The sequence below is a fragment of the Protopterus annectens genome, chromosome 1.part2 (genome assembly GCF_019279795.1).
Source record: "Protopterus annectens isolate FY-2018-M chromosome 1.part2, PAN1.0, whole genome shotgun sequence".
Taxonomy (NCBI): domain Eukaryota; kingdom Metazoa; phylum Chordata; order Ceratodontiformes; family Protopteridae; genus Protopterus; species Protopterus annectens.
This window is the reverse complement of record NC_056727.1, coordinates 935863942-935884320: the sequence shown is the minus strand read 5'-3', so window position 1 is coordinate 935884320 and position 20379 is coordinate 935863942. Positions and strand designations below refer to the sequence as shown.

The following is a 20379-nucleotide window of genomic DNA, read 5'->3' as shown; positions in this document are numbered from 1 at the left end:
TTAATTCCTCCAATACATCTTCTTTTTGTGAAGTCATTCTAGCAACCGTAATACATTGTCCTCTCACTAAACTAATCTTATGTGATAGAGGATGACAACTATTAAAATTTATATAAGAGTTGCAAAAAGTTAGCTTATGATATATATTGGATTTAAATCAACCTGCCATGTGTGTAATGGTGGTTAGCAGAGTGGATTGTGTAGCATAAATCAAGAAATTAAAAAGAAGGATAGGACAGGTAAAAAGGTAGTCTCAGGGTTATAGAAACCAGAGACAGTAGCTAGATTCTCAAATAATCTAGATAAAACTTATTTACTCCTTCCATTGGTTCTAAGATCATGGTATTGCTTTGTGTACCCTGTTTAGGGAAAATAAATATATATTTATCTAAATATCTAACTGTTCACGATGGCGCAATGGTGCAGCAGTTGTGTTGTCACCTCACCAAGAGGTTCTCCAGTTCGATTCTCAGCTGGGGTGCCATCTGAGTAGAGTCTGCATGTCCTCCCTGTGTTCATGTGGGTTTCCTCCAGGTGCTCCGGTTTTCTCCTACTTAAAAAGACATGCATCTGGAGCTTTTCTCCCCAGGCCTCCATTGAAAATTGGCTTTGTTCCAAGTCGGACTTTCCCAGTTAACAAAAAATAAATAAATTTCATAGATTTTTGTGTTTTTAGTGTAGCAAAAGATAAATCAGCCCATTTCCAAACTGACAGCTTGTATATTGATCAGAAATGTATGTTACTCATTAACTGCAGTAGGTTGTTGTTTGTCTTTTCAGCTTTTCCCAGTTAGGGTTCGCCACAGTGGAACTCCGGTCCGCTAATGATTGGCAGTAGATTTTTATGGTGCCGAGTTGCCAGCCCGACCCCCAACCTTCAACGAAGGCATGCCCATTGATGCATGCCTTTTGAATGCCACTCGACCACAGGGAGGACATGCAGACTCCACACAGAAGGAACTCCAGCCGAGAATCAAACAGGAAAACCTCTTGCTGTGAGGCAACAACACTACCGCTGGACCACCGGGGATGACCTCAGTAACTGCAGTAGGTAAAATCTATATTTATTTACATCCAAGTAACTTCCATGTTAAAAAGATGCTACTTACTTTATATTTTGCAAGTAGCTTTTGTTGCTGTATTTGAACACACATGGTGATAAGAAGACCTTTGTATCACGCTCTGCACAACCAAACCCGCAAATGTTGCATTTTTATTGGTCCTTACATCACTGCCACACTAATTTGTGTTTACTTGGAGTTCATGTTAATGCCTTCCTTCCAGTTCCAGTTCTCACATTTATTTATTTCACTGCTGACACATTCCACCTTCAATTTTTTTTCTTATGCTTAAAAACATTATTTCCATTCATCTGGTGTGTAACTAGTTTTGTCATATATTGCTATAGTTGTGAAGGCTGCCAGCCTAGCCAGATAGAATTGTGCAGATAATTCTGTCCTGTGTAAATATGAATGTAAACTACAGGCTTGTTGTCTTAAATGTAAAGAAATACTGTTACATGTGGAACCGGAAATAAATGTGACAATAGTGCACTCTACTGACCAAAGTAAAGCATGTGGAGACCCTTTGAAGTGGACAGTGGTGCCGAAAAGTCTAGATGAAGAAATTCTTTCTGTTGTTTTAACCAAGAGTTAAATTGCTAGATTTAAACATGCAAATGTATCTTTATTGCTCTGTTCCTGACCAGCTGCAAGATAACAAAAAGGAAATGTTAATAATGTAAATGCAGTTAATCTGTCAGCCTGGGAACACCAGGAACGTGTAAAAGATGATGTAATGTTTATCAGAACTGGAATAGCAATTTAAATGGAGAGAATCAGAAGGCATTAAGCATTTTTGTCTGGATCATCCAACTCACAGCACTGCCGCTTGCTCACATGTAAGTTATCTTAGACTTGTGTTTTCTTTTACATCAGCTAGGAACTATAAAGATTAGGCTAAGTGTTTTTCTGTGATGTCAGAACTGTACTACTGAATTATTTTAAGTATTTCTGTGTGATCTCTGAACTCTTGACTAGCACTGACTGTGTAGTAGAAAGTATTGTCTTGTGGTTTTAATTATTTATTATTAAATATTTTAAAACCTTTTAATTGTGGCTGATTTGTGTAGAGATAAGTTAAGCTCTAAGAGTACATTGCATGTATATAAGGATCCTGTACCAAGTCACTCTAATAAGCCTTGACTGTTTAGTCACATCTACCAATTGGATATTAATATTGCACAGTAATAATTGGACACCCTTTAAGGGCCTTTGGGTAGCTGATAATATTAGCTGGGTGGTGGCAGCCGGTACTACCGTATAGTCTAGGTAAAAGGGGCACAGCTGGAGAACCTGTGCCAGCCTTCCCCAGGAGTGTCTACATGGTTGTATAAACTTATCTCAAAGTGTGTGTGTCAGCTACTTTGGCAGGGACACGAAGCATTGGTTGGACAGAGAGGGTGCTAGAGATTTTAGCTTCCCCAGCTAGGCTGAGATCTGGACCCTATAACTCTGCCAGTGGGGAGTCTTATAGGGGACCTGGAGAGCAAGGGAGCGACCAGCCCCGAACTGACTGTGATCTCTGTGTGTTCTTAAGGGAAATTGCACTTTACTGTGTGTATTTGTTATCCTTTCCTCTTATATGAGACACCCTCTATGGTGTTCGTGGTGAGGATTGAGGCTCCTTGATTGCTGGGCCAGGGCATGGGCATCACAATAGTATTGAAAGACTTTTGATAAGTTACCCAGACTCCAGGAGATCAGCTGTAGCAAAAAGGCAGTGGGCATCGCTCAGCAGTTTACAAGCTTCTGCAAAACTCAGTGCAACAGGCAGGAAATGGTGGGTTAAGAATAGACTAGTTCAAGCTGAATATTAGGTCCAGGTCTTCTTTCAGCTTTGATCATAATTCACCAGCTGGGCATAACATTTGAATACACCAGATACTTCGTTTGTTTCAAAATCATGAACTTGCAGTACAGCTTTAAATATTTAGTTTCATAATATTGTATACTAGGTCTTTTTGATAATAGTGCATCTGAGATGTGATTCCCAAACTGATAAATTTTGCTTTCTAATGATATTACTTTGCCTGATTGCTTCTCAGGTTCCTATAGTCATTCAGGACCATAACTTTTAAGCAGTAACATCGTGTAACTTCAGAAGACAGGAGGATGTTTGTCTTGATAAGTGGAATTCCATGTCTCATGCTCTGCACTTGAAAATCACCTGCTATTTCTAATCAGATTCTTTTTGTCGAACTGATAAGTTGTCTGGAATCTGTACTTACCCATCAAATACCTTTTTGTTTTTGAAAGTGTATTTTATTTTCAAATTCATCCATCAATTTTTGATTTTTGCATCTGTTTTCTTCTTATCGTGTTGGGTGATGTCTGTGAGGAATCTGTGTATCCACCCTGTATCAATATGGGTATTTTGTTAGATGCTGCAGTTTCCTCCCATGCCATTGGTGAACTGGTGATCCTTCAATTTGCCTGTAGGTTTGTGTGCCATATATGAGTGAATGTGTACTTACATTCTGTGATAGTTTGGAGTCTTCTCTGAACTAATGTAATTGACTTATGCCCAGAGTGTGTTGGGATGGTTTGCAGCTCCCTTGCAAATCTCAACTTGATAAAGTATATAATCGGAGCATTAATGTGATTTTTTGTTGGTCGAAGAACATTGTATAACATTCCACTTTTGTGTTTTCACTATTATCCTTATTTTTGGGGTACTTGCCACCTTCCCCTTGCAAGGCACAATTCATAGCAAGATGTTGCTAATAATTGGATTATGCTTCCTTCGTGACCAGCAGGTTGTACGGTTACACGCTGGAGCACAGGGTGCAGCAGGCTCTCAGCTGTTTTAATATCCATTTTTCTGAATTAATTTTCAATAGAAATGTGGTTCTTGGCAGAACTGCTATCAAAATGTTGTTCCTGAAGAGAAATCTTCTCTAACATTTGCAGAGCAATGAATAAAATATATAATTTAAATACAAGCAAGTCATAGGCTCCCCACTATCCATTCTCTGCTTGTGCTGCATTTAATTTTTTAGAAGAATGTAAACGTTTGAGCTATGTTTACTGTTTTTACTATGAATGATATATGTTGGATATATGCAGGGTGTCCAATGAATAATCTGATCATTCTTGAGTAAATTTCATATTTGTGAGGAGAGTCTGTTGTGACTGGCAGTATTACTGATGTGATAATATCATATAACATGTAATATCAAAATTGCACATTAGAAGAATTGTTTATGGAGGGGAAAAGACCCTATTGTATAGGGAATTGTATTAAATACACCAACACACACAGAAACAGCTTTAATATTTTCTGTCCAAGATCATATGATGTAAGAGATGGCCATACCACTCAACCTTTTAACACAGGAAATCTGGACAAAGCCAAAATAATGGGGGGGGGGGACAAAGGTCGAAAATAGGGACACATTTTAAATATTGCTCTTATTAACATAGAAAGTTGCTAGAATAAAAGGTGTTGCAGTATCAAGAATTTTCTGAAAGATGTGAAATCTAAACTCAAATGTCTGTCATTATTTGGTGATTTCAGTCTTCAATGATTTGCAAGAAAACCACAAAAATTTAATGAAGAACAGACCAAAAATATAAGCAAAAATCAGGACATTCTGTGAAAATCTGTACAGCTGATAGGTGTTATCGGTGCAGTAATAGAGGTATTAAAATTCTATTATTGTACTCATCTCCTAGGTTATGCAACCCTAGAGTACATCTGTTACATTAGTGGGTTGTGGGATTGCAGCCTTGTACACTGGGTGAACAGGACACATTCTGTCACAGTTTGCTGGCTTCAGACTTCTGCAATAGCAGCATATAACCACAACAAACTTGATGTAGTAGAGTAATATTGCTGGCCATAATGTAATATCCTTGTGAATGTGAAATTCAAATGTGTGTTATTCAGTGGGCACTCCACACCTCTACACACACTTACACACACACACACACACACACACACACACACACACACACACACACACACACACACGCACACACACACACACACACACACACACACACACACACACACACACACACACACTCTCTGGTTCCTGTCCTCAAAAAAGCTTCTCTTCTGCCTTCAAGGTCATAAGCAGCAAAAAAATAGGCCTTTTCTACTTTTAAACTCTAGCAAACTACAGCTTATGATTCAGTTCTGACTGCAAATGCAGCACAGGCATCTTGCAATGAAGAATGATTGGGATCTGCAGATTACTGTCCCTAACACCCGGCCCCTGAGTGGTTGTTGCCTTTGCCGTACTCTAGCTATGCTTCTAGGAGTTGAAGTGTTTGTGGGTAGAGAGACAGTGTGTGAGAGTGTTTGTGAGAGTATATGCATGAATGCTTATCATGATGTAGGTATGCAGTTGCCTATGTGTGGTGGTTGACCACTGCCTGACATGACCTGTGCCTTGTATACTTGGGGAGATTGTGGATGCAGAGTGTGCAGACACAGATGCCTGTATGTCTATGTGTGTGTGTGTGTGTGTGTGTGTGTGTGTGTGTGTGTGTGTAAAACAAACAAAGCTTACCGTAGAAGTATTATTTACAATTAATATTAACCACACAGTTTTTAACCAAATGATGTTTCAACTTAATTACATTTCAGACATTTGTATTTACTATAGAAAATTCATCTAAATGTCGTTTTGTGTAACCAGTATGGAGCCAAATTTAAATGCGTATAGATTCATAGGTAAGTACTAGGCTAGCTGCCCTTGCTGACCATTTTAAGCCTAGCCCATTTCCCTTTTTTGTGTTCAAAATAAACTATCCCATTTGACATAGAGTGACCATACCCATCCCACGGTCGATAATTATGTATTATCCCTAATGAGAATAACTGGAATCATCCTTTTTCTTTAACATTCTGGTTCCAGGAAGGCACTCCTGACCAGGAAGGTGTGTGTAGGGAACTTGTTCATTTTGTTGCTGAGACTGCAAATGTCTGCAGTTACATTGCCAGAGCTGAGAGTAGGGCTGGAAACTTATGACAGAGCAAAAAATGTCTGTATGGCTTATTACAATGCTTTTTGCTACAGGAAGGTGGTGAAGCCTTTTCCTGCTCTTGTGAAGCTTCATTTCATATGCTGTAATGACTCCTGCTGTTTGCTTCAAAGAGGTATTCTTCGGAGATGTATCCACTGCTGCTAATATGGATTCAGTAAATACATGAAACACTAAAGCTGCACCCTCAAATCAAGAAAGGATTCTGCAGGATTTATAAACAGAGACTGCTGTTAACTTCTGCTTCCTTCTTGTCCTACAGTAGCTTCTTTAAAATATTTTGAGTCTTGGCCTACTGACTGAGGTTGTCTTGAAGAAGACACTGCTTTATAAGTACCCATTGCGATACTAAATCTTCCTGCATGTCTCAGCTAGTGAAAGTTATTCAGAGGGATCTTTCATCCAGGAGTGCAGCTTTCCTAAATAAAAGTGTACTTTCATTCTGCCTTGTTTTTAATCCTTTTTTTTAAACAAGAAACATCCTTATTAAATTATTACTTATGACATAAGTAATCATATATTTATATAAATGAAAACAAACCATGTTGACATAATTTTAGCTGCAAACATTATAAATCACTTATAACCTATCCAATCACTGTCTGTCAAACAATATGTAGCTCTTTCAAATCCTGCATTCTTTTAAACCGGAGTCCTCCTCTGCATATATTGTTCCCACAATTCCCATTCTTTCTGTGTAATTTGCTCCTACCATTTTCTAAAGATCGCATTTCCAGTTGTTTTATCTCTGCTACTATATTCACTACTTCTAGTACAGTTGGTTTAAATTTTTGTTTTTTTTTCTTAAGTCTGTTAATCAGATCATCCTTATCAGAGCTACTATGAGAGGAAAAGGCATGCCTTCCATTTAATGAGAATAACTTTATTGATGATTACACAAAAGTCTTCTGAAATGTGTTTGTTGAGAAGGCATTAACAGTCTCTGGTGAAGAAAGTTTCCAAGAGTACCACGTGTTACCTGCTGATGGGAAAATGTCATGGTCTACTGACTTGAGATGCTTTTGCTGTGTAATTAGTCATTGTCATGAAATCAGCTCATATTGCTTTAGGTTGCAGCCAGCATTTTGTTATCACCATTCTAAGCATTACCAGAGTAAGTCACATTGACCTGTCTGAAACATTGTGATAAAGGTCTCCATCTAGGACAGAACGTATGGCCTTCTACATATAAAGTTGGTAAAGGATGCCTTTCAGTAAAGAAGGTATAAGATGATAGATGAATGGCCAATTTCCACTATGGATTGTTGCGTTACACTGAGATGAAGCTACAGTAAAATGAAAAGACCTGTTTGCAGTTCCTTCTGGATGTAAAACTTTATAATAAAAAACTTTTTTATTGTTGCTAACCACCCCCCCCCACTACCCATGTGATACACTTGACCCTCCACATCCATCCATCCATCCTCAACCCCTATTTCCCATTTTGCAGATGGGGTTGGGGTGTCACTTCAACAGTGACAAAACAGTGACAATCATCTCGAGCCAAGGTTTACACCTCCAAGTGGCTAGCCCTGTCATGGTAGTTCATCCGTACCACTTACTTGCACACACATACCCATGGCCAGTTTAGAGTGTCTATTTCACTTACTGCATGTCTTTGGAATGTGGGAGGAAACCGAAGCACCTGGAGGAAACCCACGCATCTGCAGGGAAGACATGCAGACTCTGCACGGAAGGTACCCCAGCTGAGAATCGAACTCTTGCTGTGAGGCAACAACACTAACTGCTGCACCACCATGCCCACCTCCACTACCGTGGCTGCTGTTTACTGTTAATCATCTAAATCCCATGGGCTAGAAAAAAAAATGACATTTTAAACTGATCTTTACCAGGACCTTCCACATCCCCTTACTTATCTATACCAATTACGTGGTCCAACAACAATGGAGAAAATGGAAACTACAGAAAAAATTAGAATGATTGCAAGCATTGTAAGAGAAATGGCACCAGGAATAATTTTCTGTGAGAAGCTTTGAATGAAGAGATACAACTCTTCCAGTTGTGATCAGCAATTTGTGTTCACTTTCCACTGAAACATTAGTAAGAAAGTTAAAAAAGGGCTAGTCCTATTTTTTTTAATGTTTTGATAACTTTTAGCTGTAACTACAGAGCCATGAGTGGTGAAGCATTATCTTTGCCGAATTTGTGAACCTGCTTCTGACACTAGAAAGTATACTTTCTAGTGTAAATACAGCAAATGGACTTTGACTTTATTCTTCACTGTATTACAGGGTCTACATTTATTTACTCTCATTTACACATAGTTTGGTATCATGTGGCAGATAACATGGTTTGACATTCCCCAGAAAACTCAAATATTATCCATTGTTTAACATTCCAAATACATCGTAACTTTTTCTGTTTGTGAAATCATTTGCAAGGTCCCAAGAGCAATTATAATTTGTAAATCATAAATTCATGGCTTTGAAATATTTTTGTTTCAAGTAAGCAAAGTTAATAGGATCCCCATAAAATGCAGTGTAATTTATTCAGTTTTGCTTCACTTTAGTTATCCTTAAGTGTCCTTAAGTTAAGTGTCCTTTGAATTTTAATCAGCATTGTACTAATACTAATTTGTTACTTTTTTCTAGGATGTCACAGAGACACTAGATCCAAGGTTAAGGACAATATTAACAAAAGATGTGTACAGAAAAGGAGGGCAAGACCTCATCAAGATTGGAGACACTGAGTTGGAATACAATCACAACTTTAGGTACTTGATAAAATTAACTTTTCTTTGGTTCAAATTCATCAGAAAAAATGCATCACTGTCTTAAAAATGTTCAGTTATGGTATTTCAGCCTCAATTCAAATACATAATTTGGCATGTGCACCCCCCAAAATGATCAGAACACAAACTAATGGTGATGTTTTAACTTTTTAACTTTCTTAATCTGCATCATGATTTTTTTTCTTTTTCACTCTTATAAGCTGTGCCAGCGCATTGATATTGTGAAAATTTCATTACACAGAAAAAGCATAATCCTGAGACATTCTGGTAATTGATACCAGAATAGCTGAATAGGTAGACATGGGCATACTAATGCATGGTTGGCTTTACACAGCAGCTTTGTTGCACCTCTGGAAATAGATTCATTTGCACATATACTGGTGACATGATGTTTCTGGGACATTGTTGTTATAAGCCTCCACTATTACTGAGATGTCTAAGGACCAATGCACATCTACTTAAAGTGTATCATGCTGCTGAATCCTGTTTTGTATGAAGTATATGCAAAATAAATTGCATTCATATCTTAATCTTCTTCTTTCGGCTTTTCCTGGTTAGGGGTCGCCACAGCAGATCACCTGTCCGCTCATGACTGGCAGTGGAGTTTTACAGTGTTGAGTTGCCAGTCCAGCGCCCACCCTTCCACAGAAGGCACACACACACACACACTCACACACACACACACTTGTCTATGGCCAATTTAGAGTGCCCAATCCACCTACAGCATGTCTTTGGGATGGAACCGGAGCACCCAGTGGAAACCCACATGACCACAGGGAGGACATGCAGACTCCACACAGAAGGCACCCCAGCCAAGGATTGAACTGGAGAACCTCTTGCTATGAGGCAACAATGCTAACCGCTGCACCACCGCTGTATTACTGTATTTATCATCAACTCATTGAAATAAGTAGGGAGTGTAGATAGCAAATTAAAATAGTACTGTTTAAAACTGGATTATCATGAGGCTTCACCATGTGTTTTGATGCAGTCTCAGAAATCACTTGCTTAGTTGTCTTGAGAGTGAAACAAGTGTTTACCTAAAATTGTGGGTGTTCGGTTTTTGAAATGTTTCTCCATTCTCAGTGTCACATGATGCAAGGATTCTGCTAAAGATCACCTGTTAGTCCCTCTAACCTCTTGAATACTAATTCTTACCTATCATATAACCTGTTCTATTGAGTTGAGAAAAAAAAAATTTTGCTGAAATGTGTATGCAAAAATGTAAAATATATTCTTACATGTTTATTTTTATGTCTTAATGTTATGCTTATGTATTTGATGATATGTATTTGTATACACATTCAACACTTATGTACTATTGTGTTAAAGTGTAGCTTTTCTCCCCAGGCCTCCGCTGAAAATGGACCTGTGTCCAGTCGGACTTTCCCGGTCATCAAATGTAAAATAAAATAAAAATAAATAAAAAATGTCTTTGGCTTTGGTGTATATACATTCTGGCAGATTGGAGAGATACAGAAGATTTTGTGACCTGCAAAAAACACTTGTTCCAAGGTTGTCATTTCCTTCTTAACTCAACCTGTGTGTTATCGGATCCACCTGTGATCCGAGACCAGATATTTACAAAGACTTCATTCCTCCATATCTCATCAGTCACCTTCCAGGATAGCAGTTAGATCTCAGGATCTACTGTGTGTATCCTTTTCGCATGTCTTTGAGCACATTTATTCACATATTCCTCTACTCTTACTTTTCTAAGTATAGATAGTGTGCATTTGTAAGTTTGTTTCCTTCAGTAGGTAAGCTAGTTAGGTAGTGTCGGTTCATGTTGCTCATCCTTTGCAGGCTTTTTCCACCTTTTTGTATGAGAAATATATAGCTGTAATTTTTTTTCTATAGTTTATACTGTTGGTAGTAATAGTTTTAGTAATTGTACGATAGCCCTTGTGTTGAGTAGATAGGTGGTTTTCTAGTGTGTTGTGTTTAACTATCATTTATAGATATGGATAAGGGATTTGAGAAGTGTGTGCCATGCAGCCATAAGCTCCCTTCCCAGGAATCACACAGTCTGTGCGTATATTGTCTGAAGGCTGCTCATTTGGAGATCCAGTGCTCCATTTGTAACAGCATTGAAATTGGAGCTTGTTTTGAGTTGCCCTGCAGCTTTTGAGGATTTGCAAGTGAAGAAGTGTAACTGATGTGATCAGGGTTTGTTCTTCCATGGTTAAAGCTATCAGTGAAGGGTAAGTATTAGTGAAACAGAATTCAAACTGCAGTAAATAGCACCAAATAGCGTAAATGTTTTCACAGTATAAAACATTAAATAAATCACATTGTTCTGTTTGTTTGTAGATGTTCTCAATATTGATCACTGTGGCAGTGGTCAAAGCTATATGGGTTGTATCCTGCATAGGGTATAGCAACTGTTCAGCTTCCAAAGCTTCAGGGCACCTTCCACACACACAAACCTTTAGTTAGTTTGAGCTGAGCTTACTAAAAGGACAGGCTTAGGCACCAAGCTCTTCAGAGTTTTCCTGCCACTGAAGAGAGTGCTCCTCTCTGGGCTTCACAGGATTGAAGGTCGGCATGTGCTATTCCATTTCTGGGCAGATACGTTCCCTTTGGGGAAAAAACTTCCACATATTATTTTTAATGTTTAATGTATTTTTCTTTGCATGAAAGTACATTTTAAGCTACAAATATGTGTTTTTATTGACTGCCATGTGACCATACTTTTGTGTTTCACAGTTTTAAAGTTGATTTAAACATTCTGAAATTATTTTTCTGATAAGAAACTGTGTTTAAAGAGCTTTTTTGTGCTGGTAAAGTGAGTTAGAATGCTTTTTGTTGTGTTTTTATCTGGAAAAGTGACTGTACATCTTTTGAAATTTTACTGGCTTGTGCTGTTTAGTTTCCCTTGGAAAGAGGTATCATTTTTTGCTTGACCATGGAACAAACTACCAGTCCTGCAATCAGTCTTTCTTCTAGAGACAAAAACAAAAAGTTAACTAAACAGCCTTTGCCACCACAGCAGGTTAGCAGTTTGCCTAAGCTGCAGGTGGGTGACTCTGCTGCAGCCAAAGCTGGTTTCCCAGACCATTCATCTTTTTCCCCAGATACCTCTGGTGTTGCTCATATAGCTTTCCTCCTTGGGAGCAAGAAAAAAGCAAAGGAATTGACTGGAAGAATTAGGAGTGCCTTGGATTTGAACTTGTGTCTGGCATTGGGAGATGAAAATAAACAGGAGAAAGATCAGCAACACTGAAATTAGTGAATAAATGTATGACTATAAAGCATCAATCACATCTGAGAAATATGACTACAAGAAAAAGCATCTGAGAAAGATTGGATTTTTGTTGACTTTGTCTCAACAAGAAACTGCATTCCCTGGAAGCTCTTCTCACCCTGGAGAATGCTGATGTCTGTGCAATTACTGTGCTGTGCATAGTTCAAAGCCACAGAAAGCACTCCGGCAGTTCATGGTTATAACACCTTTCATTTGTTCCAATCACCCACTGAAAGTGAAAGAGTAAAAGGCAGGGGTGTATCTATCTACATAAAGGATAAGCATCTCAGGGCTGTTCAAACAATATGACATGCTTGAGCTACTACATGTCCAACTAATCACTGGAAGAATCCATTACCATATTCTTGCTAGCTACAGGTCCCCCACCATGAACCAGGAAACCCATACATCATACCTGAAGTTACTAGACTCACTCTCTATCCAGCTCAAGACCATACTTATGGGTGATTTGATCTAGCCCTTCATTAATTTGGAGGCATGCATGATCACTAACATGTAGGCCCAAAGATTTCTTGACTTTGTAAATTCAAATACCGTGGAGCAGCTAGTCTGCAGTCCCACTAGGGGAACAAATATACTAGATCTTGTACTCACAAATAAGGGAGAGTGCTACCCCCCCATGTGATGTCTTCAGTGGTAAGATCAGATTGCAACTCAGTCTCCCTTGAAATAATGGTAAACGTACTCCTCCCACCTAACCCCAAAAACTAATAACTTCTTTAAGGTAAATTAACCCCCATTAAGGGATGGAATAGCTAGTTTTCAAGCTCCCCAAAATCCAGTAAACATAAAAACCTATGCAGAAGTGTGCACGAGAGCCCTGTATATGACCATATAAACAACTGCATAGAAACAACAGTAACAGACCAAAATAAATCCAGTTCAAACTGCATAAACAAGCAAGCCTAGTAGACCCGTGGTATTAATAGGTTGTACAACAAAAAAAGAAAAAGAATATCCTGTCAGCAAGTAAGTGGGAATGTGCATAATAGAGCAAAAAGTCACTCATTAGCCTAAATAAGTGAATCAGGGTCAAGTCTCTGAAAGCAGACATTAAGGTAAAAATAGCCTCCAAAGCTAAGGATAACTATAAGGCATTTTTCAGTTATGTCCACAATCTTAAGGGCAATACCCAACAAAGTACATAATTAGTTGTAGCTGACATCACCTATACTCAGCCACAAGATATAGCAAATCTACTGGCTGACAAATTCAGCTCAGATTTCACCTCCCCATCATCCCTAATTCTCCCCCAAGAAATACCCTCCACCACTCCATGACCAGTTATCACTAAAGAACAGGTTGCAACTACACTCTCTAAAGCTAAAAACATGGTTTCAGTGGGGCCTGATGCTAGGGTGGGGGGATGGCAGAATGGTTAAAGTGTTTACCTTGCAGATACAAGGTGCAGGGTTTGATTCTCACATGGGATAATTGGCTAGGCTTAAAATGGCCTGCAAGGGCAATTAGCCTAGTATTAATCTATGTATCTATGTAAACCAGGTTGAATCTTAAACAACTTAAATCAGGACTTATCAGACCTGTTAGAATCTCTGTTTAGCCACAGTCTCCAGCCCAGCTTTGTCCCAATAGAGTGGAGGCCATCAACAGTCATCCCTCTACATAAGGGGAGGACTATCCACTGACCCAGGAAATTACAGACCCATACGTTTAACTGGTCTTATATGTAAGGCCATGGAAAGAATAACCAAAGATCTGATAAATAATGATATAGGAAACCTCCAAACACTGGACCCAACTCAATTTGGCTTTGTCAAGGGCAGGCCATGCCTACTGAATGTAGTAGATTTCTTTGAGAAAGTCACTAAGGCCATGGACAAGGATAAAACAGTACATACTGCCTACCTTGACCTGGCCAAGGCATTTGATACAGCTCCCCACTGCAATGTCTTTCGGCTTTTCCCTGTTAGGGGTCTCCACAGTGGATCACCGGTCATAAGATTGATTGGCAGTGGTATTTTTACAGTGTCAAATTGTCAGCCTGGTGCCCAGCCTTCACAGAAGGCACACACATACACACATGCACCTACCTGCATGTCTTTGAAAGTCACTCGACTGCAAGGAGAACATGCAGACTCCACACAGAAGGCACTCCAGCTGAGAATCGAACCAGAGAACCTCTTGCTGTGAGGCGACAATACTAACTGCTGCACCACCATGACCTCAGGTATTATAAATAAACTCACAAAACTCACCATAAATCCTTACATCACCAGATGGACAGCCAGTTGGCTTAATGACAGGACACATGTAGTTAAAGTGGGTGTATCCAGACCCAGAAAAATGCCAGTTACTAGTGTTGTGCCACAGTGCACAGTGCTGGGACCACTCCTGTTTGGAATATAATTCCCTGAAGTCAAGGCTAATGTGGAAGGCTTCTGGATGACAAAATTTGCCAATGACTGCAAGCTGGGAGCAATCACTGAATCTTCTAATGATGTAGATATCTTTCAGGAGGGTCTAGATCAGGCAAACAATTTGTGCTAGAACCATGGCCTAAAACTAAATGCAAAAAAAATAAATTGTGATACCCTTTGGGAAGTCAAATACCCCTGCAAATTACAACATCAATAACACACCCCTAAGTGTAGACTCAGAGGGGAGAGATGTAGGTACACAGATAGTAGCTTGAACTTTAACCTCCATGTGTCCACAGTGGTGAAGACATCCTTCTATGTGGCATAACTTACAGGTAGAGGTATGACATCCAGATCCATGGAAATTATAGTCCCACTGTACTCAGCACTCATTATACCAATAAACTAGTACAGTGAGCCATTTGGCCTGTAACTGAGTAGGCACTTACAGTTGCTGGAGTGATCTTTGAAGTTCCTCACAAATAAAATACAGGGTGTAAACTAAGTGTCCTATGTGGCTAGACTAACATCTCTATCCCTTTACTCTGTCTCCTCCCAATTATTAAGGGGTGACCTATGCCTGTCCTACAAGGCACTCACAGATCCACCCCTGATGGAGCTGTTGCACATCTGCAAGTCAAACAGCATGAGGGTCCCCTAATCTAGGGATATAAACTTAGTCAGCAACTCAAATAAAACATGCTGAAGAGACAGATATGTGTCTCAGAGGTGCCCCTTCTTTGGAACAGTCTTTCTATTCGCATTAAGCAAAGCTGTTCCCTGGCCCTCTTTAAAAGTAGTCTGGATCAATGGCTGGAGAATCACAAATTCACACCTGAGGTAGTGACTGTGCCCCTTATGGACAATAGCAATCTGTAGGACACTCAAGGAATAAGCACAAATCCATGCCATCTTCTTGCCCCTAGGAGCCATATATTGGGTAAAATTGAGTTATATTGGCTAGGCTTGTAAAGGTTCTTAAGCCATAAGCCTAGTAATCTCCCATGAACTTATGAACCTTAAGAACCCTATTCAGCAAAATATCAGGGACAAAGGGAAAGGGGAGTAGGTTTATTAATTGCTAAAGGAGCTCCAACAGTGATAGAAGAGGAAAAGAAAGAAAGAAAGACGATAACAGTAGATTTGTGGTACTAAGGGGTTACTTGCAAGGGAAGAGGATTACGCCTTCATATAGTTATGTTCCACCTAAAACTACTGTTATGGGGCTTAAGAATATTTTCGGAGAAATAATCAGCTTTCAGCAGGAAGTGTTGCTTAAAGATGGGGACTTGAACTTGATTTGCAGAAGTGAAGATGTAGCTGGGGGACCTAGAAGAGGAAATATAACAAAAGATGGTAGAGTTCTGAAGAAATTATGAATATATTTGGTATGGAAGGTGTGAATGCAGTAGTAGGAATTCTAAGAGAATTTACATATTATTCCCAAAGGTGCAATAACTGAGCCAGACCAGACAAATTTAATTTCACAAGAATATGTACATTTAATTAAAAACTTTGACACATATCCAGTAACTATTTAAGATCATGTGCCAATAAGAACTAAGATAAAAATGCAGGTTAATGAAGTAAAAATGAGACACTGATAGTTCCCCACCTACCTGTTGAAAAGAGAGGAATTAAAAGAATGGGCAGTGTTATCTAATTGAGAGTTATTAGGGAAGATGGAAATGTCTTCAAAAGTTATAACTAGTTAGTCGGATAACATGAATGTGGAGTTTAAAACTAACATGGAAATAAAATAAAAGAGCTATGGTTAAGAAGTAACAAGAATTATTTAGAGGGACTGACAAAGGTTAAAGTATTGCAGAATAGGGGGAATCTCACAGAAAAAGAAGATGCCCAACTACAGAATGCTAAAGAGAAAGTAATTGAGTATCTAGATAATATGCATGAGTTTAGAAAGATTGCGTTAAGCAACTGTTTTTTTGATAACTCCACATCACAAAAACGTTTAGCAGAATGACTTAGGCAACAGAAAGTAGAAAGGGTTGTTTCCAAACTTAGGGAGCCTATAACAAGAAAAATAACCAGAAATCCTTTATAGGTATTAAGAGATAATTCAGCCATCTTGTAAAAATTTGTATAAAGCAGAAAAATGTGTAAGTCAAGGAAAAGCACACGGGGAAATATTTATGAAAGTCTTAAGTAAGCCAAGGATAGATGTAAATGAGGCTCAACAGTTAATAGTTAAGATAGGAGGAGATATGATAAAAATGGTGACTTATAATCAAGTCTGCAAGAAAGTCTTCAGGAATAGATGGTATTTCTGTGGAAGTTTAGAAGCAAGGAGGGAGGAAAGTTTTAAAGATCTGGAAGGCTTTAACAATATTTTGAAAGGAGAGGAAGTACCAACATCCTGGAAGAAATATGTGGTGGTTGTAATACCTAAAGATGGTGAAGACCCATCAAATCCAGCTTCATAAAGGCCCATTTCAATTTTAAACCATGATTTTAAAGTGTTACATCTATAACAGCTAACAGAATGGTGAAGGTGTTGGCAAAATTGATACATATGATTCAATGTGGTTTTGTGAAGGGGAGACAAATATGTAACAACATTAATAGAACAGTGATGATACAGAAGGAAGCAGAATTTAAGAAAATGCTGTTGTTGGTGGATCTTTATACAGAGAAAGCATTCAACAGAGTAATCTGGGATTTTATGAAATGGAAGCATTTGCATTCCCTAATACAGCATAAGGTTAACTAAGAGAATATATAAGGAATCACAAGCAAAAATTAAAGTGAGAGATTTCCTCTCTGATAAGTTGTGTCTGAACACAGGAGCCAGGGAGGAGTAGTGTCCTGTTTCTCTTTGTTATTTTCATTATGTTTATGTTTAGATACAGTGGCAGAGAAAATAAGGGACCCAGAAATTCAAGGATATAATTAGGATGGTAATCAAGAAAAGTGCCTAATAAAACTAGTACGGTGCATTTCAGTGTTGTGGAGCATTCTTAAGACAGTTTCAAGTTTTTTGGGGTAGGACATTAAAGACAAAGCAAAGGTTATAACTGGAAACTATGTACCCATACATGAATTGGTTCAGCAATACCCACAGTTCCTCTTCTGTCACTTTTGTAGCCCCTGTAGCAATTAGTATAATTATTCCCTTTTTCCACTGTTCTTGATATTCTGCTGAATATCCATTTTGAAATTGTTTCTTGGTCAGATTCACACGCTCTTTCCTTTCCAATATCTGTCCTTTATCATTGCTATTTTCACTCTACAATTCTTAATATAATCTAATAGACTTTCTTTTTTGTCTATACCTATAATGCCATTTATGTTCCAAGATAATATGTAGTGTAACCCTTATAATAAAAAGCCATTGTTCCCACCTATTATACATGTACATTTTGTTTCCAACTTTTGTGTTACATGCACACACTGTTTGGCAAGCTGATCGTTTATGCAGTTGATGTTATGTTGTCCTATCTCGCCTTCATTCTTACTGGATGTGTTTGGAGCTGATCCTTGGCTCCAACTTGGCTGAATACACTAGCTTGAAGTTTCTGACTTGGCTTGTGGCAGAATAGGTATCCCATTATGCAGTGGTGTAATTCCCCTGATCTCATTTGCTGCTTTATGCGTTCAGATGCTCTTTCCTTGGCCGTGGCTAAGTTCTTTAAAAAACTTGTATTGTTTTCCTTTATTTAGCATTAATATTACCCATTAGTAGTTTAGTAGTTTGGGCGGCCACGGTGGTGCAGTGGTTAGTATTGTTGCCTCACAGCAAGAGGTTCTCCGGTTCAATCCTTGGCTGGGGTGCCTTCTGTGCGGAGTCTGCATGTCCTCCCTGTGGTTGCGTGGGTTTCCTCCGGGTGCTCCAGTTTCCTCCCACATCCCAAAGACATGCTGCAGGTGGATTGGACACTCCAAATTGGCCATGTGTGTGTGTGTGTGTGTGTGTGTGTGTGTGTGTGTGTGTGTGTGTGTGTGTGTGTGTGTGTGCCTTCTGTGGAAGGTTGGGCGCTGGGCTGGCAACTCAACACTGTAAAACTCCACTGCCAGTCATGAGCGGACAGGTGATCCGCTGTGGCGACCCCTAACCGGGAAAAGCCGAAAGAAGAAGAAGAAGTAGTTTAGTTAGTGGTTGTTCTGCAGTTTAACTGTGTGCTGTAGTTACGACTGCTGTTTAATCTTGGTATTGTGTGGTTGGTTGTTGGCCGTCATTAGTCGCAAGGCCTTTTCCTATTTTCCCATCATTTTTTGTAGTGGTGTACTTAATGGTTACAGTAGTATAAGTTAGTTAGTCTGTATTCCATTTCTGTGTATATTAGCTCATTTTAGTTAGAGAGCTAATTTCCTGTTCTGTGTCCCTCTCGCTCACAGCTCTACTAGGCCCGTTTAAGTTAGAGGGCCTAGTACCAGTTTAATTTAGAGGGCAGAGCTGTTCACCTTGTTCTCCCCTTATTATATGTGTTATTATAGTGTTATTATACTGTTTGTCTAAACCTTTAAATATTTTTGCGTGTGTTAGTTTTCTTAGAGAGGTGTGTTTTAGGCTTTACCTTTTGTTGTACTAGTGCTGTTTCCTTCTTAAAATGTCAAAGGAAACTAGAGAGAAGGAACCTAAGCCTTCGAGGTTTAAGAAGTGTCAGAAATGTTCTCAGAAAATGTCCATCACTGATGGGCATAACATTTGTGTTTATTGTTTGGGGGCCATTCACATCCAAGAGACTTGCACGTTTTGTCATTCTTTCAGGTCCCATATCTTGCAGGAAAGAAAGAACAAACTGATACTCAAAGGGCCCCTGAAACCTTCTTTTGATGAGGCTCTACAGAGTACTTCTTCTTCTAGTAGGTCCCCTTCCTCTAAGAGTGACAAGACTACAAAATGACCATCTCCTGCTTCTTCGGCTCATTTGGAGCCCACCTCAAAAATTGGCTAAGACTTCTGATGCATTGATCTCCTCGGCTCCATAGTCCTCGGAACTGAGAGAGATCATAGACTTGGACAAATCTAGTCCTTCTGCTCCAAGCCCTTCAGAGCTGAAAGAGACTATATTTCAGAGCCGTCCCACTGATCTGTAACAGGTCTCCCCTACCTTGAGATCTCCTATTTTAGAGAGATCTCGCTCGCCAACCCTCTCCTCCAGCTCCTCTAGGAGCTTATCGGACAATGATGTGGACAGGGTGATGTGCAGACTTTTGAAGTCACCGGTGCTGGCTAAATTGTTTTTGTCTCCGAACCAGTTGGTCCCAGAGCCAGTCAAGACTATTACATCCACGACGATTCCTCCTCCAAGCCAAGCTGGATATATGGAGCTGGAATGCCAGGTACCACTTGCTGTAGATTGTTTGGTTCTGAGACCCCTTCAGGAGATTTCAGAGCTGGTCACTGCTCTGCCACACTCCATCCAGGGTGTCTAGGAGCCGAAGTTCTCAGGTCGGCTCCAGGGTGGATGCTCGGACTTGAGTTTCTTCGGTTCCAAGTTTACCTGTCAGAGCCTCGGCTCAGCTGAGCTCGGCTCCTACATCAGCCTTGGAGCTGATCTCCATGGAGCTGGGGATTCCTTCTGTTTTCTCAGAACTGGAAGTGTCCTCAGAGCTGAGGGGATATGCCTTTGAGCTGCTGAGGAGTGTGCTGTCCCCATGTACAGCTCTACACAAGGATACTGGTATTCTCCCCCCCAAAGCACCATCATCTGTCTTGGCACCACGCCATCCACAGGACAGCAGAGATTCAGAGCCTCAGGGATCCCCATTGGGTGAGCCCCACTCTTCCGAGACCTCCCTAGAACATCCTTCTGAGGAGGCTCCTTGAAAGAGAACATGCAAGAGGAAGCATATAGACTCCCCTGATGAGTCCATCACCTCTGACACTGACCTTGAGAAGTCAGAAGGGTCTCCATGGTCATCCTCTGAAGATATCTCCTTCGCAGATATCCTAGAGATCCTGAA

General features: G+C 39.6%; 1 protein-coding gene across 1 annotated transcript in view; it reads left to right on the top strand.

Annotated features, from left to right (window-relative positions):
* Nucleotides 1-20379, top strand: part of DNAH14 (dynein axonemal heavy chain 14) — a 2550346-nt gene that overhangs the window by 1143806 nt on the left and 1386161 nt on the right. The window contains 1 exon segment of the mRNA XM_044060213.1: nt 8666-8787. Coding sequence (XP_043916148.1) covers nt 8666-8787 — 122 coding nt within the window.